This window comes from Electrona antarctica (genome assembly GCF_951216825.1).
Source record: "Electrona antarctica genome assembly, chromosome: 17".
Taxonomy (NCBI): Eukaryota; Metazoa; Chordata; class Actinopteri; order Myctophiformes; family Myctophidae; genus Electrona; species Electrona antarctica.
Genome location: NC_136798.1, coordinates 40,948,885 through 40,967,194, shown reverse-complemented (window position 1 = coordinate 40,967,194; position 18,310 = coordinate 40,948,885). Strand labels below are relative to the sequence as shown.

General features: G+C 43.9%; 1 protein-coding gene across 1 annotated transcript; it reads left to right on the top strand.

The window, feature by feature from the left end:
* Positions 1-222: 222 nt before the first annotated feature.
* LOC306941130 (high affinity choline transporter 1-like) lies at positions 223-17,761 on the top strand (the record flags this gene model as incomplete). The annotated part of the gene is made up of 9 exons (XM_079526443.1): positions 223-406; positions 6,790-6,903; positions 7,469-7,624; positions 8,302-8,450; positions 14,133-14,279; positions 14,399-14,552; positions 14,954-15,171; positions 16,887-17,354; positions 17,744-17,761. 9 exons carry the CDS (start codon positions 223-225, stop codon positions 17,759-17,761), a joined length of 1,608 nt encoding a protein of 535 aa, XP_079382569.1.
* Positions 17,762-18,310: the final 549 nt, after the last annotated feature.

The window sequence follows — 18,310 nt, the reverse complement described above, 5'->3', positions numbered from 1 at the left end:
AAGAAACAGTGAATATACATGGAATGTACTGCTTTCATCAGTATTACTTATAACATTTCAGAGATAAATAATCAATTTTATCATTACACTGAATAGTAACTGGTGGCAGCGGCAGCCATGCATGGCAGCAACAGGAGCAGTATGGATTCAATATCTTGCTCAAGGACATTTCAATATGTTAACACATCCTGTCTGCTTGCATTTGTGTGTTACAGTTTCACGATGGCTCTAAACATAGCTGGGTTGGTAGCATTGTTGGTCTTCTATGCCTTGATCCTGGGGATGGGGGTCTGGGCTTCTAAGAAATCCAGGAGGGAGGAGAAGAAATGTGTGGGATCCAGAAGTGAAGTCACCATGATAGGAGGACGCAACATCAACACTTGGATTGGCATCTTCACAATGACAGGTGAGAAAATTGGCATGACGATGCATATGGCATAAATCAGGGACTCACAGAACCATTTTCATGTCAAGGACCCCCAAACTGACGTGGACCCTCAATCTTAAACTTTTCCCAAACTTTTAGCTCCTAGGAGCGCTTGTTGCCCGATCCGATGACGTGTCAAAAAGTGACACGTCATCGAAAATGTTCCCTGCCTGTTTAGGGACCAGTCGAAATTTAGAAAAGGGGGCCCTGGAGGAAAATAGGGGAGGGCCATGTATTTTTAATTTTAGTCAGAGGGAGGGTGAGCTAATTTTATTTCGAGTCCAAGGGAGGGTGATCCAATTTTGATAATAAAATAGTCCGGGTTTTATATATATATCTAATACTACAGCTTTTCTGAATTAAAGTACAACTTTGGTCAACAATACCCCTCTGTTGCTTTCACTTGGTTCTTCCCAACAGGACCGGTTTTCATTGTTCCCCGTCAATCATTGTGCTTGGCCTATCCAAGTGTGTAAGTACACACTACAACCCCCACTTTTCAATAGCTTCCATAGCTTGCTGTGTTAGGTGTTAGACTATGAGACCATTGTCCGTGTTGGCTGTGAGTTCAAACCTTGCAGTGGACAGTATTTTTCCACGATTTTTGCGGTCACTTTATTTTCTCACATATTAAAAACGCTAGCAGATTAAAGTTAGGAATAAATAATACTCAGGTAAATGTGATAATAATTAATAGGGGAGGGTGATTCCTTTTTGTTTAATCACCTGGGGAGGGGACTGGATTTTTATTTTCATTCACAGGGAGGGTGATGGTATTTTATATCAGGACACATACATTTCCTCCAGGGGTACCCCTATTTAAATTTCGACCGGTCCCTTAGCGGACGAAAACGAAAATCTTAAAACGATCATAACTCCCGATCTAAATCATCCTGTCTAATTCTGAAAAAAGATCCTGTGTTTGACGGCCTTCCGCGGTCCAGTCGCTAGTCGCGATAGATTTATTCTTGTCTCCCGTTGTTGTCGATCGACTCTAGAGTGGTGTGGCTATTGTTAGCTGCTACACAGACATGCACACCAACTTCCGGTGCGCCGGTAAAAGTGGTCCGTGCGCTATAAATGATGGGCACATGGATGAAATGGATTAAATAGTTCCGGGCTACTAAGGTGTTAACCACTTAATGTCCAAAACACTAAAAATCCACCTGTTGCGAAGGCTTTCACTTAGAGCTCCATATATGGGGATAACCTAGAGTCCCATATATGGAGACAACGGCGATATCCAGCGCTGACAAGCGCAAGATTAATGTAGAAACTCCAAAAATGGATTATACACAGTGGTGACATCATCGTGACACTAGACTTGCACAGCATAAAAGGCGGCTCCCATGGCTTCTAAACCTCAGATATCACACAACGCACGCGGTATGTCCAACGATCCCAAATCCTATAGAATCTACAGCACTCAAGCAAGATCCAAGACCAAGAACGTGTCAACACATACGAACCAAGGTGTCTGGCTTTACAACCCAGATACCCTGAATAGCTTCTATTACCTTTGGCACGAGTCGTCTAGATGAGACAGAATATATGGCTAATGGCTAAGCAACTTGTATAGAGCATTGAAATAGAGGTTTCTACATCCCGGTTAAGTTCGTATCGAACACCACTGTAGCGGGTCCTAACTAAATAATCAGCACTGGTTCGAGCAATTTAATACCACCCAAAATAGAGTTTTATGGTATTTCATGCAAGATACTTGGTCTGAATGCATCAAATTAGCTTTCTACAGTGTTTATGAATGTGGATATGCACAGGGTATTTCATTTATGATTAATGCATTATTAATTAATGCATATTAACCCCTTCATGCCCGGAAACCCTCAAATCCCATACAATATATATCTTTTGAGATTTAAATGCTTCAAATTTACTTTCTAGAGTGTTTATCCGCATGAATGTGTATGTACAATATTTGATTTCAGAATATGGATTTTTTTATATTAGCCCCTTCATGCTTAAAACGGCAAAATCCCATAAAATACAATAATCAAGGCAAATGCAACAAAGTTGCATTCTAAAAAAAAAAATGCTTATTTGGAAGTGGTCATGTCGACCACATCTCCTTTCTTATGAATTAATTATTTCAGGCCTGTCATGAACATTCTACACCAACATGAACAGAACATTATGTGAATGACAAACTATGTACACAGGTTTTCACTCTTACTTACAGCCACACTTTATAATTGCACACATGTCATCTGGGGAAGGTTTATAATATTCAGGTACATTGGTAGGGCTCAATGACATGATCTGTATTTCCATTCAAACTACCCTGGGTCCCATGCTGGTGGAAGATGCCCATACATTTTGCCACAAAGCTGCTTAAAAGTGGACCCTCATAATTCCTAGGACGTCTTGTCTTGGGCACAAATTGGGTTAACGTTCTCAATGAATGATTGATGTGTTGGTGGTAGTAGTGCAGCTATAGGTTTGAAGTAGATGCATGTCCTTTCCCATTCTTTTCTCCCATATAGGCTAGTAGTCTAGTTTCCTCCATAGCTTCCTTAACGGAACAGGACCTGAAGGTCCAGAAGCACAAGATGAGGAGAGTGTGGAAATCAGACATGGGAGAAGACTTTGCAGTATCCCTGTTCCATCTCTTCCATGTCTGTCTCAATCTTGGAGCAGATGTAACAACTCAGGTCCAAGGTCGTCAGGGTTATATATTATTCAAATAAATAACCCATCCTGCACTGTGGCCGTACCTCATGAAGGTGAACTCTATGAACCATTCCATGCTCCAGCAATGGGTGGTGTCACATAAAAATACCTTGTAGAGGTAGCTTTTCATGTAGTAGCCTAGAGGCCATAACATCACGCACGCACGCACGCACGCACACACACACACACACACACATACTGAAGGAACTTCTTTCCCATTCAACATGTTGGCAAAAACATCTGACAGTCACAGAACACCAGAAAGCCCACTTCCAGCTAACAGTGAACCTACTGTAGGCCTACAGCTGTATATATATCAAAATCATCAAGGCATGCATAGCAGGAAAAAGTACGAATGTATGAATTGTGGTTATTATAGCCTACAGCAATGAATTGGTAATATTCATACCTGTAAGAATATTTAATAATGATTTAAAAATGCTACTTTTTTTAGTATGTTTATTCATTTTGGTGGAATAATATTTGTGTTCTATAGATCTGTATTATTTAATGGGGTTAAAGTACTCTGTCAGTTCAAAACATTGAACATGACCACATGTATGAATACATCTTGGAAAAAGTAAATTTGATGGTTTGGATTTAAAGGGTGGGAAGCAGGGAAATTTACTTTAAAAAATAATGATGCATATCTATAAAAGAAAACCCTAAGGATGTCCAGTTAAAACAACAAAAAAAAAAAATATTTAGCCACATTTGCAGTCAAAGTAGGTTAGCCAGTAGATGGCGCCATTTCACCATGTTGACGACGTTAGAAATAGTATGTGAACACAGCTCAGCTTTCACAACGCCCCGGTATGGACAATGTTCAGGTCAAGATTGATTGACATTTTTATTCACAGAATGGGTACGGTTAGAAGGTAGGCTACAGGTCAATACAAAAACTGCTCTGAGGTTAAAACCAGAAAAAGCACTAAGACTACATCAAGCTTGATGTAAATGAAAATGAAAATGGAGAACCTAGGTTCTCCATTTTCAATTTATCAGGAAACGACGACAGCTCAGTCATACATATATTTTGGGTAGGCTGTAGTGTAAATCAATTCATATTCAGATCGACAGGAAAATCAACATAACACTTTGATGATGATTGGTTGCCATGGTTGGTCTCTGCATGGCTGGAAAATGTACAGGAAAAAAACAGGCAGAACTAGAAAAAGTGCCCTTCTGGGCACAGGTCTCCACCAGGGCAGGTCAGGTTGTGGCCTCCTGGTGGCGCTATAATAGGCCAATGTGAAAAGGGTGCCATTTCTTCATACGCCTTTGATGGCAATTGGATGATTTGAGGCATTTTGTTCCAAAAATGTGTTTTGCAAAAATCAACCTGTTGGTGGCGCTATAACAGGCCAATGTGAAAAGGGTGGGATATATTCCTCAGCCTAGTAAGAAAATGTGTGAAAGATTTCACGTAAATTGCATGCTGCGTTCATGATTTGAGGCTTTTGTTCAAAACGGGGCAATCTTGCAAACTGTGAAAGCCAATTATAGCCAATTAGGATGGAATATGAAATATCGGACAGATCCGACTTGAGCACATGACCATCAAGATACTGTGTAACGATTTGTGAGATTTTTGGACAGAATCTGGAGGAGTAATATCAAAAAATGTGTTTTACAAAAGTCGGCCTCCTGGTGGCGCTATAAAAGGCAGATGCGGAAAATGCAGGTCAAAGGTTTGTCCTTAGCCTCTAGGGAGTGTGCATGCAACGTTTCACGCAGATCGGTGCAGTTTTAGGTAAAACATGTGAAAAGCTGCCTCATGGTGGCGCTATAACAGGCCGTTCTGGAAAATGTGGGGCAGAGGTTCATCGTTGGCATCCAGGGAGTGTGTGTGAAAAGTTTGGCATCGACCGGGTTAACGGTGCCGGAGATTAGCTGGTAACAGACGGACGGAAGGACGGACGGACGGACACACACACACACGGACGGAGTGCAAAACATACTCTCTCCCCATGCCTTCGGCCTGGTGGAGACAATAACTTTGTGCATGTAAGTAGGCTAATATAGCCTAACGATGCTTTGAGTTTGATGCAACAAGACTATTTATGTTGTATGTTTAGGCTACATGTATGAATTATTCTGCTCGGAATTATCTAATTCTGAGTAGAGTAGCCTACTATTAGCCTACTAATCAATCCATCCATGATCCATCCATACAAACACATGTCTGCTTCTCGGAAGTGACAGCGTTGTATCAAGCTTGTTTAGGCATATAAATTGATGCGTAATGCTTTGCAAACGTTTTGTTTCTAGGCTATAATAGCTCCGCAGCTATTATAGCCTAGAAACAAAACGTTTGCAAAGCATTACTGTGTAGTAGAAGAAATAAAGCCTAAAGCAGGGGGAGGCACGATCAAATCTCGTTTTTGTTTTTTTGTCGTTTTTTCCCCCCTTTTTTTATTCCATTTATATCCATTTGCGACTCTACACTGCATAAAAACTAAACAGTATGCACACAAAACAGAGCATGTCATTTCACTTTCATTCTTGACCCACACCCTCTTCTGTCGATTCACTTTGGCCGCGCTGATGATCAGCGTTCGTTGATCATCCTTCAACACACAACCGGCCGCGGGGGTGACAGACAGTAGCCCACTTCACACAATCCTCCCCGCTTGGATCATGATGTCACGTCAATAAAACAGTAACAGTCTGCGATACCATTCTGTATTTTATTCTGCTTTTCGTCGAGCAGCAGACAGAAAACAAACGTCATGTCATCATCATCGTCACACATTGTGCTGCTGTCCGACCGTCGCGAATCAGGCTGTCACTGCAGTCTGCGTGCTGCACGGCGTAACGTTTTTCTTTCGCTGACTCTCATTCCATTAAAAATGAAATTAAAAACATAGGCTAATAGTCTACCTCTACCTGTCCTGTCCACTACTAATCGAATGTAGTGTCGCTGTTGTTCCAGCCACACACAAACACAGAATAGACAGCCGGCGCATTATTTACAAAACATCTCGAGTGTACAGCAGACATGTCATTAGTAATCAAAAAACTTATTTATTTATTTCATTATTAACTTTGGGCTTTGTGTGCCCACACAACACTTTAAAAAAAAACCAGGGTGCCCACGTTTTACATTAATTGTTTTTGACATATTCATAGGTTTTGTTTTTTGTTTTTTTTTAAAGACGTCCACAGACGTCTTGGGCACCGCATAGCGGTAATTCCCAGGACGTCTGTGGACGTCTTGGGCACAAAATGTGTTTTAAGACACTAAAATAGTGCAATCCCAAGGGGCTTTTAACATGGGATCCAATGGGATGACGTAGGGGAGATACTATCGATGACACGCTGTTTTGGAGGCCGCCCCGACTTCACACAGCATTGAACAGGCTGTATAGAGCCTTATAGTTGCATTTTTCGATTATTATCACAACTTTGTCATAATTAAACTCAGACAAAGTATAGATGCCAGCGTGATACTCTGCCTTTAAGTAACTTTGCATGAAAATAGGCTATCATAACCCTATTTTTGTGGGAAATGTTCGGTGGATGGTTGGTTATGTCTGTTGTGTGCAAGACATGTGTCTTCTATCTATTCTAAGTGTGTGTGTGTGTGTGTGTGCGTGCGTGCGTGCGTGCGTGCGTGCGTGCGTGCGTGCGTGTGTATGTATGTGTGTTAACTGCTTTATCTTCACTATCAGGCACCTTTGTTGGAGGATCCTACATAATGGGTACTGCCGAGGCCGTCTACACTCCCTCCCGTGGTGTCATCTGGGCCATGGGGCCTCCTTCCTTTGTTCTGCTCTTCCTCGTAGGTAAGAAGCAGCATTTGTATCTTTCCGATATTGACGCAATGATAATGTAATGTGACCGACTGACCGTAAATGGCTTTGAAAATGAAAACAAAAGTTCACCAATAAGCTCAATATATATAATATAATAATGTAATATATTGGTTGGGGGGGGGGGGGGGGGGGGGGTGCATAAGAAGACATCACATCACATACTGCCTCATCAACGTTGGCGTTGTGACTTTATATAATTATTGTCAATTACTTGCATGAGAGGGGGAGAGGTGGTGGAGTTGAGGGTCCAATGGAGTTAAGAGGTTTTGTCCCAAGCACTTTTTACTACTTTTCATTGGTTCAATATTTTCGAAACAACACACAAAAAGGGTGTTCAATAGCACTGATTTATGCAAAATAATATATGAAATCCTACCTTTGACTGAATATGTTTTACCAGAATGCGGATGTGAAAATGATTACTTATCACTAAAACAGTGTTACACATTATTCATCTGGGGACCCACCTGGGGTCTCGATCCCCAGGTTGTGAACCCGTGGTCTAAAGCATCACCTTCCTGTTGTGTCCCAACAGGAGGCTTGTTCTTTGCTAAACAAATGAGGTCGAAGCGCTACGTGACGATGATGGATCCATTTCAGCAACGCTATGGCAACACATTCACCACAGCCCTTCTGCTTCCCAGTCTGCTCGGTGACATTATGTGGGTGGCCGGAACCCTGGCTGCCTTGGGTCAGTCATACTTTACAGCTCTGCTTATCAACATCAGGTCCTCCAGGGACCACCTGGGTCACTCAACTCCAGTAACGTTCAGGATTAGGCCAGATCACAGCCCATATTGGGATGATCTTTATCATTTCCAGGACGTCTTCACCTAATATAGCTTATTCTGGGCCAGATCTGACTAGTCATGAAATGACTTAAGTTGATCTGCCCTCTGTTTTATGAACACAAGGCTGAACTTACAGCAGCCTTGTGTTCCTAAAACAGAAAGATTGGGTATTGAGTAAGACTGATGTTATGTATCTTTCAGGACCTTTCACTGCATTGTCTCAACCATTACTCAATGGCTCTGGTCTCAGCCACCGCGGTAGATATTTTGACATTCCGTTTTTTTTTTGTTTTAATGTTGCAACTACTGTTGGAGCAGCCATAAACTACACAGGTTCATCCCGATGTTCTGGGCATCTTTGTAATGTTAGTGTTAGTAAAAAGCAGGTAAAAGAGTAACGTTTGAGGGAGACTAACATCAGTCACTTTTCCATTCACTGTAGTAGAAACTTGGTGCGGGGAAACCGCAGATGTGTCGTCTCCGCCTACAGGAAATACGTAGGCTGCGACCATGAGACCCGTTACGGAATCGGTCAATAGACACACGTGTGCATTGTGTGTATTGTGTGTTTCTGCAGGTGGGACAGTCAGTGTGATTCTTGATCTTCATTCGTCCTACGCCATCGTCCTGTCTGCAGGTGTTGCCATCACATACACACTGCTGGGAGGCCTGTACTCAGTGGCCTACACCGATGTCATCCAGCTGTTGATCATCTTCATCAGTCTGGTGAGAGCAGGCATGAACGTCAGGGGTGGCATAGATGAATGGGTAGAGAGCCTGGCTGGGAAGTAGAGTGTCTTGGGTTTGATTCCTGGCCTTGGCAATAATGTTGAGGTGCCCTGGCTGACTAACATCATGCACTCGGATCTCAGGTATTCACAATTTCAGTCAGACAACTCAAGAAGGATGTAATATATATTTATTGAATATAGATGAGCAAAACAGTATATTTATTATGGTTTGGCGATGTATTGGATCTGCTTTTTAGGTACTTAGATCAAGCGCATCAGTCCCGACCATAGGGACTCTGAATCCCCCGTTCCTAAACAGTAGATCCAAAACGACAGGTGGTAGCTGGGGTGGAGGTGGGTGCGCAGAAGGTTTGTATACAGCGGCACGCTGATACAGTAGCAGCAAGCAAGTTGTATACTGCAGCGCGCATGTATACGGTAGCAGCAGCGAGCAAGCAAGCAGAAGGAGGAATGCAAACCTCCGGTTAAAGTAGCCGGTATGAAGATGGAGTGAGTGTGTGATTGGCTGAGTGAATCATGTGAATGGGAGCGTGATGCCGAGGCGGTACTGAGGTTCCCTGACATAACTTGCTCTGCGCATGTCTACGACAGGCGCAAATGCTCATTTCAGTCAGACAACTCAAGAAGGATGTAATATATATTTATTGAATATAGATGAGCAAAACAGTATATTTATTATGGTTTGGCGATGTATTGGATCTGCTTTTTAGGTACTTAGATCAAGCGCATCAGTCCCGACCATAGGGACTCTGAATCCCCCAAACACAGCACAAAACATCCGAATCCCCCAAAAAGCAGATCATCCAACACCAACCTTAAGCTATACATGTGTACAACAGAGCACCTGTTGTTTCCTGAAACAGGAAGACCAAACCGATATCCATTCCACGCAGAGACAGAAAAAAAAATTAAAAGTGTGGGCTTGGATCAGACATAGGTCATGCTAACATTATGTGATGACTAGGTCAATGTGTTCAACAGAGCGCCTGTTGATCCCCGAAATTCAGGGATCAACATTCTATCATTATAATTAATCTGAAATCAGTACCCAGTAGCCTACCACCTGGAGCTGAGAGTTAGCGAGCCTTGCAGAAAGCGCAGCGCATATAGCATGATCATAGAGCAGCAGCAGTAAACTATGCCGCCTGGCGCGGCGCAACTATGCCGCCTGGCGCGGCGCAACTATGCCGCCTGGCGCGGCGCAACTATGCCGCCTGGCGCGGCGCAACTATGCCGCCTGGCGCGGCGCATATAGCATGATCATAGAGCAGCAGCAGTAAACTATGCCGCCTGGCGCGGCGCAACTATGCCGCCTGGCGCGGCGCAACTATGCAGCCTGGCGCGGCGCAACTATGCCGCCTGGCGCGGCGCAACTATGCCGCCTGGCGCGGCGCAACTATGCCGCCTGGCGCGGCGCAACTATGCCGCCTGGCGCGGCGCATATAGCATGATCATAGAGCAGCAGCAGTAAACTATGCCGCCTGGCGCGGCGCATATAGCATGATCATAGAGCAGCAGCAGTAAACTATGCCGCCTGGCGCGGCGCATATAGCATGATCATAGAGCAGCAGCAGTAAACTATGCCGCCTGGCGCGGCGCATATAGCATGATCATAGAGCAGCAGCAGTAAACTATGCCGCCTGGCGCGGCGCATATAGCATGATCATAGAGCAGCAGCAGTAAACTATGCCGCCTGGCGCAGCGCATATAGCATGATCATAAAGCAGCAGCAGTAAACTATGCCGCCTGGCGCAGCGCATATAAGCATGATCATAGAGCAGCAGCAGTAAACTATGCCGCCTGGCACAGTGCATATAAGCATGATCATGAGCGCAGCAGTAACTATGCCGCCTGGCACAGTGCATATAAGCATGATCATAAAGCGCAGCAGTAAACTATGCCGCCTGGCATAGTGCATATAAGCATGATCATAAGCGGCAGCAGTAAACTATGCCGCCTGGCATAGTGCATATAAGCATGATCATAAAGCGGCAGCAGTAAACTATGCCGCCTGGCACCGTGCATATAAGCATGATCATAAAGTGGCAGCAGTAACTATGCCGCCTGGCACAGTGCATATAAGCATGATCATGAAGCGGCAGCAGTAACTATGCCGCCTGGCACAGTGCATATAAGCATGATCATAAAGCGGCAGCAGTAACTATGCCGCCTGGCACAGTGCATATAAGCATGATCATAAAGGCGGCAGCAAGTAAACTATGCTACCTGCCACAGCACATATAGCAAGCATGCAGAAGCAGTTTAAGAGTATTATAACACCCTGCAGCATAGGGAGCTAAATAATGAATATATGTAGCATGTGTGTAGCATTTGGAACTTTTGGTGCTGCTGTGGTAGCTGCGCCGATCCTGAAGAGTGTGACGTGTAGCGATCAGGAGGCAGCCCACGGCCTTGACACAGAAGATGCAGCTTTTGCAGAACCAAGGACCGGATATGGCTTCCCGGAATCCTTCATGAACAGGGGCTCATGACATTTGCGGATGGACAGCATGGCAGAAACGAGGCATGGAAGAGAAAGGACAAAGACCAGTGTTAGTTGCTGTCACAGAAATACCTTAATGAAATGAGTTGTTTTGAGTGATTTTATGGTGGGCATCCAAGCAAAGTCAGAAGTGGAAATATCATGCATAGGATTCACCACATCTTAGAAACCCATAGAAGGAAGTGAGACATCTGATTGTATGAGATCTATGTAAGGTAAGACTGAAACCCTTGGAGTTTGAGAACCAGTTGAAAGTATTGAAAGAGTAATAGGATTGCCAGTAGATTACTCACTGAATGATCTGGAGTAAAGCTGAACGTCAGCTATAATGCCTTTGAGATTAAAACAGTTAACTAAAGCACTACAAAATAGGATACACAGAAAGCAACTTGGAAAGATGAATAGGACCCTGCAGAGTCATAGGTTTTAAGCCGATTTGGCTGAAGCTTGCAGCTGTTTAAGAGAAGGCAGGAATAGTTTAGCATGGTTTGATTGAAAGTTACCAGGCTACTTCGAACCCATCAGCATGGCCTCTGGGCTAGAACATGAAATTAAACAGGACAAGCATCTCTACGTTGACAAACCTCATGGTTTCGGTAGCAGCAAATCCACGAATACCGCCAATGTGAGCCTATCCGGTAATGGCCGCAGCTGCGATGAAGACTGTATGCGGCAACCCACAGGAAGGACCTTCCCAAGGTTCATCCCATCAGTATGATCACCATAAAGCCTGTTGCTCAGGAAATGGAAAACAGAAGCAGTATGAGGTCAGGCTATGAATGAATATCACTTTAAAATGACATGGATATAGCTAAAGTTGACGTTAAAAGCAAGTTAGCTTCAGTCATAGTGTAGCATCATCTAAGCCGTAACGCTAATAGAATTAAAATCATCATCATTTAGCAGCAGTGTTAGCAACGCGGTTATACCATACCTCTTTTCCTGGGCTGAGCATAGGAGAAACACCACACCTGTTTCTGGGCTAAGCATAGCAGAAATGTTAGCAATGAGCCAATTCCTGTCTTTAAAGACGTTTATTTTAATGTTAAACACTTCCCTGGCGCGCCATATGCACTTACCTGAAAAACAGAGCCATAGAGTAAGACGGTAAGAATGGCGCGGCTCTTCTACAAATGGGTAGAGGGACCGAAGTAGGCAGAAATGCATGGACCCATGCAACAGCCCAGCTTTAGTGATCTTAAATCCCTATATGTTAGATGGTTTGTAGTAACCATACGACAAACACATTAGAGACTTTAGTCATCACTGGCACCCACTGTCGTTATAAGAACTTTAGCGCCCGCATAGGCCTATATCCCGTGCGTCTGTACCATAGACTTGTTTCTCCAATTATGACCATCCGCGAGCACTTCTGCATCTGATTAATTGAAAAGAAGGACCAACGTAACCAAGCCAAAGTGCTTTTCTGGGCATTTTTAAAATCCTCTAGCTGCAGACCACTTATATTGAACTGCGCTTTGACAACTGGTAATAGTTTGCAATAGATCTTCCTGATCATTAATCCCCTATCAAGCCTCCTAAAGACCTCATAATACTAATGAAAAAGGTGTTGTGATTCCTGAATGTGCAAGCATCCACCTTATAGCCAAGTAAATCCTTTACTTTAAACAGCAGGATCATTTAGTTTATATAGTTAGCATGAATCATTTGGCATTATATTGATTCCTCCGGCCAAAGATATCCAGCATGGCTCTGCCCACCCTAGGCCCATGATATGGTACAATTCACACTGAAATATTCCTTGGGACCCAGCAGCCATGTGGGCCTATGCAAACTAGCAACCTCTACTCCCTCAGTTGCTCTGGTCAACTCCATTTACTTCTGACTGACGCTGCATTGGACATTTCATTCTGATCAGATAACTTGTGTTGCCATATTGGAAGAGACAAGCAGCCAGGTCCGCGAAAACTAGCCACAAAAAACAATCTTGAATCCTTATGAAAACAGTCCAAACAACGTCAATAATTTTTAACAACATATTAAACTGAGGGTGCTTCAAATGCACCGTGGGTTTAACAACGACGTTTACCCGGCAAGTGACTTAAATAAAACAAGCCCAGACGCTTATAATGACCAGACGTGGCAACATGCCTGACAGACGCGATGCGGACATACTCAGAGTAATCTAGTAATAGGCGACTTCCGTGGCAACAATGGAATGCGAAAGTGCTCATTCTATCTCAACGGGATAGTTCCAGCCATAGGAACGATGTTGGAACTGGAGATCAAAGAGTGTCGCCACTCTCCTCCTACTTTACCTCTGGACAAACTAGTCGCAGACTAGTGTATACTTTTACATACTACTACTACGCAGTCAAGACAAGAATATGCACTAAACGTGACCGCTGTCTGAGTGATTATAAAACATTGCCTGGATTTACATGTGAAGAACGGCGGAGAAGCAGAGCAACTCGATAGCAGGTAAGGCTGCTTCCTTGACTAGTGTTGTGAGCAGGACAGACCCAACGTGACATTCATTGGCTAACAAATGCGATCTCGGTGTTTGAGGCACAACGATAAAATGGCAACAGAAGAGAACATTTAAGCAGCAGCTTCAACTTGATCTAGGTTCCGTCGGTGAACAAAGCAGTGCACGTTCTTCCCACCAATTCAAACCCCCTGACTTACCAGGTTTGCGTGGAAAACCGTGAAAGCAACGTCAGCAGCAGTAGAATTGAGCAGAAGGTTTGTATACAGCGGCACGCTGATACAGTAGCAGCAAGCAAGTTGTATACTGCAGCGCGCATGTATACGGTAGCAGCAGCGAGCAAGCAAGCAGAAGGGGGAATGCAAACCTCCGGTTAAAGTAGCCGGTATGAAGATGGAGTGAGTGTGTGATTGGCTGAGTGAATCATGTGAATGGGAGCGTGATGCCGAGGCGGTACTGAGGTTCCCTGACTGAACTTGCTCTGCGCATGTCTACGACAGGCGCAAATGCTCATTTCTATGATTTATGTTGGAAATATTTTGGAAAATGTTGATTATTTCTCTTTTCTTTTCTTTTCGGAAAGTGGTTAATGCAACCTCCACCCCCCCCATCCCTGATAGCATTAGCCCTTCTTCACTGGCAGTGAATATAGTGATGTTTTTGTTGACCTACTTTCTTGTTCTGTTGTTTCTTTCCTTTCCCAGTGGATGTGTGTTCCCTTTGTAATTCTCCACCCATCATCATCATCATCATCATCTAATGTGACTCTCACACCTGTAAACTCACCACCCTGGCTGGGGGAGCTCAAGACGGAAGATGTTGGAAAATGGATCGATGAATTCCTCTTAGTTGTGAGTTGTCCCGCCAAATCCTATTCATGTACAGTATGCAGATATGTGTTTACATATCTGCATTGTCAGGCAGAAACCTTCAATATCCATATTTCATCTTTTTATGTTACGTGCTGTAGGCCCTTGGAGGACTGTCCTACCAGGCATTCTATCAGAGGGTCCTCTCTGCTGCATCACCTGCTCAGGCCCAAATCACAAGCTTTGCATCATCGATCATCATCTTCATCTTGGGCATTCCCCCAGTCATTATAGGAGCGGTGGCTGTTTCTGCAGGTACTTCACAAAGACACACTTTGCGCATGCTGCAATTCACAACTTTTGTCCTACCCAGGGTTCCCAGGGTCATTCCAAAATAAATAAAATCAAAAATGTGATATTTATTGATAATTTAATAACCAAGGAATAAGTTATAATATAAATATTACGTCCTGAATGTCCTATTGACCGGGATCATTTTTACAGAACACTGGGATTTATACTAAATTAAATCACATTTGATGTGGCCACTAGACACCATAAGGTGTCAACTACCACTTATGGTGTCTACTGTCTAGTGGGCACTGCTGCTCAATGATGAAACATTTTTCATTGGGCTGCCCTCTGCTGGTCCACTGACAAAAAACATGTTTAAGTTCATCTTCTCATCACTTTGGATGTCTGGTTACCCCTCTCAGACTGGAACCAGACAGAGTATGGTCTTCCACCTCCGTTTGAGCGCGGGGAGGCAGGGAATGTGCTTCCACTGGTCCTGCAAAACCTCGCCCCGTCCTGGGTGTCGGTGTTGGGCATCGGGGCATTGGCTGCAGCCGTCATGTCCTCCCTGGACTCTGCCCTGCTTTCTTTTGCATCCATGTTCACTCAGAATATCTACAAGAGCTACCTCAGGAAACAGGTTGGAAACTTTGCTGTATGTGTAGTGTACTATAACTATATGTAAATGTGTCTCTGCATGTGTGTGCATGCTTGTGTTTGTCTTCATGTATGCAGAAAGTCATAGAAATCTTTATTTTTTTCTCACTTTGCTTCCTGCCAATACATGCTAAAGCGTTGTTGTGTCTAAGCCCAGAGGACTTAGGGTTTTCAGCTACGCAAGAGGTTTTTGTGTGATAGCAGATAGGTGCTCTATTATAGCTGCAATCCATGTGTTTTTGTGAGTAAAACTTTATTTGACAATTCCATATGAGTAGAGCGTGTTAATATAATATAACTACTGTAGCACAGTTTCAGTGGTTAGATCTGCTCTTCTATGGAGACATTGTGAGACCCGAATGCATGTTTTACCAAACCTCCCTTATGAAGTGTAAAGGACCTCTCAATCTTAGAAGTATGAAGCTATACAGTTTGCAACCTCATCCTTTCACCCTTTCTGAATAAATAAGGGTCCTTTTGGTAACTATACAGTAGATGTGGTAACTGCAATGCAACTTTAGATTCAACACAAATAATTTCAAACATCCACACTCAAGTAAAAGGTGCATCATTATAAAACCAAAAATATATACATATTATATGCTGAAACGTCTCTGTAACCTTGACAGTTTTGAATAGCAGGATCACTGAACACAGGAATGCTATATGATGCATCCAGTCCAGTCTAGCTGTCTACTCTGATGATACATAGCTTTCGGTTTTCAAAACCGTACGGACACACCCTTTCCCCCCTTACTGTATATGTTTATTTTCCCTTTTTACCTCCTTACATGATTTCCTGTTTTTTTATATAGAGGTGTATATTTGTACATCTCTAAATGTTCTGATGAATTGAAAAAGGTGGACCCTGTTGTAAACAAGTGTAATGCTTTATCAGTAGCCATGTTTACATGTCACTTTCTAATCGGGTTAAAACGTTGCCAAACAAGCTAGGTTTAAGCAACAGAAATTGTCCGACGATTTGATGTGCAAATCGTCGGACAATTTCTGTTGCTTAAACCTAGCTTGTTTGGCAGTGCGATGAGGCGGTATTCTTTCTCGTCTCTCTCTCTCGTTCCCTCTCCCCTCTCTCTGCGAGCGCACGTGCTCACACACACACACACACACACACACACACACACACACACACACACACACACACACACACACACACACACACACACACACACACACACAATTGTTGGGGGGGGGGGGGTGGAGGGGCAGAACACCACCAGCAATCGGCAATCAAACACAAATGTTTGGTCAAACCATGTGACTCCCATTGGAAAAGCATTGTGGTGGCCTAAAAAAACAAAAACATGACCAAACATTTGTTTGATGGTGTTTGATACGTGACACACACACACACACACACACACACACACACACACACACACACACACACACACACACACACACACACACACACACACACACACACACACAGCACTATAGCCGAAAATCCCCCATGCAAATAAAAAGTATAAATAAATAAAAGTGTTGCAGCCACTGTTGTTGCAGGACTCTGATGTGCGCTCCAGAGTGTGTCTCCACAATGCATCATGGGGTAGATTTATGGAGTAGATGCACTTCGCTAGTGACGGTGATCCAGATGCATTTTGAGATACTTGAGACTACTACATTAGGATATTGTTGTCATTCTGTAATAACACTATTTTTCCGTTCTCTCTCAAGGCATCAGAGAGGGAGTGTGTATGGGTGATCCGGCTAAGTGTGCTACTAGTGGGCTTGGCTGGTGCCGGCCTGACCTTCACTGGGGAAGGCGTCATGGCGTTCTGGCTGTTGAGTTCAGACCTGATGTACTGCATAGTCTTCCCGCAGATCATCTGTGTCCTGCATTGTCCCTTCGCTAACGGATACGGTGCGACCACTGGCTTCGTCCTGGGGACCTTTCTCAGATGTCTGAGCGGGGAGCCTGCACTCCACATCCCCCCTGTCCTGATGTTTCCCGGTTGGAGGGAGGATGAGTTAACAGGGGACATCCACCAGTATTTTCCCTTCAGGTCTTTGATAACGTTGCTAACCGTGCTCATCATTCCCTCAGCCTCCTTGCTGGCACGTCTGGTGTTCACCCGCCACATGCTGCCTCCTTCCTGGGACGTCTTTGGTGTCTTGAGGCAGACTGGGGATGCTGTAAAGAGTGTAAGTGGAGTGGGGAGAGCAGAAGTAATCTTATCTGCTGCTACCGAGTCTGACAGAGTGACAGCGTTTTAACAGCGGGAGAACAACGGCAACTCTGGGCGATACAAATCTCCTAGTGGGCGTTCCTGCTGTCATCACCTATGTCCTTAGGTGGTATGGAGGTTAAACAAAGCAACACATCATTTGATTGGCTATCGCCAATATTTTCATGTTTTCAGGCGACGTTCCACTTTTCGACCATCGCCTCTTCGTCTGCTATCGCCAGTAGTTGCCGGGTCCCATAGACAAATAACGGACTTCTGGAAAATATGTCTGGCTGACTGGCTGTCGCCCACTGTTAAAACGCACTGTGAGACTACTGAGAATCTGCTGGTTACCTCCACCTCCAGCTGCTAGGAGTTCGGTAGCCCAACCGATGATACATACTGTAGGTTTTATTCTAATCCCGATTCTGGAGACTACTAGACCACAGAATACCGATGTGACCATTGTTTTGTAAGAAAGAAAGCCAGAGAGAGCTGTGCGGGAACCATACCATAAAAAGTTTAAAACGAGTGTGTAACAAATCATAGATTCCATTTTGTCCTTGCTTTATGATGGCTATGTGCCTGATGTCTGCATTGTATTGCATTTTGTCTGTTGTTTTTTTTTTTTTTCATTTGAAAAATAATTGTAATTACTTGTCCTTCGTGTTTCCTGTTTCAGTGGACACTTGCGTCATATCATTTGTATTCTACTAAATGGTAGAATTTTCTCTTTGATATGTTTGGCACAGGTGTTGAAACACTAATCAAGTTGGTGATAAGATGGGGGCCAGGCCAGGCAATAAGAAAAATCACACCTGTGTGAACTGGCTGGCTGGAGTTATAGCCTAGTTATAGTGCTCAGTGTGAATCGGCCTTTTAGGCTGCTCAACAGTGCCACTTTGGGTCACCACGGTATTGCAGCTGTCCGTA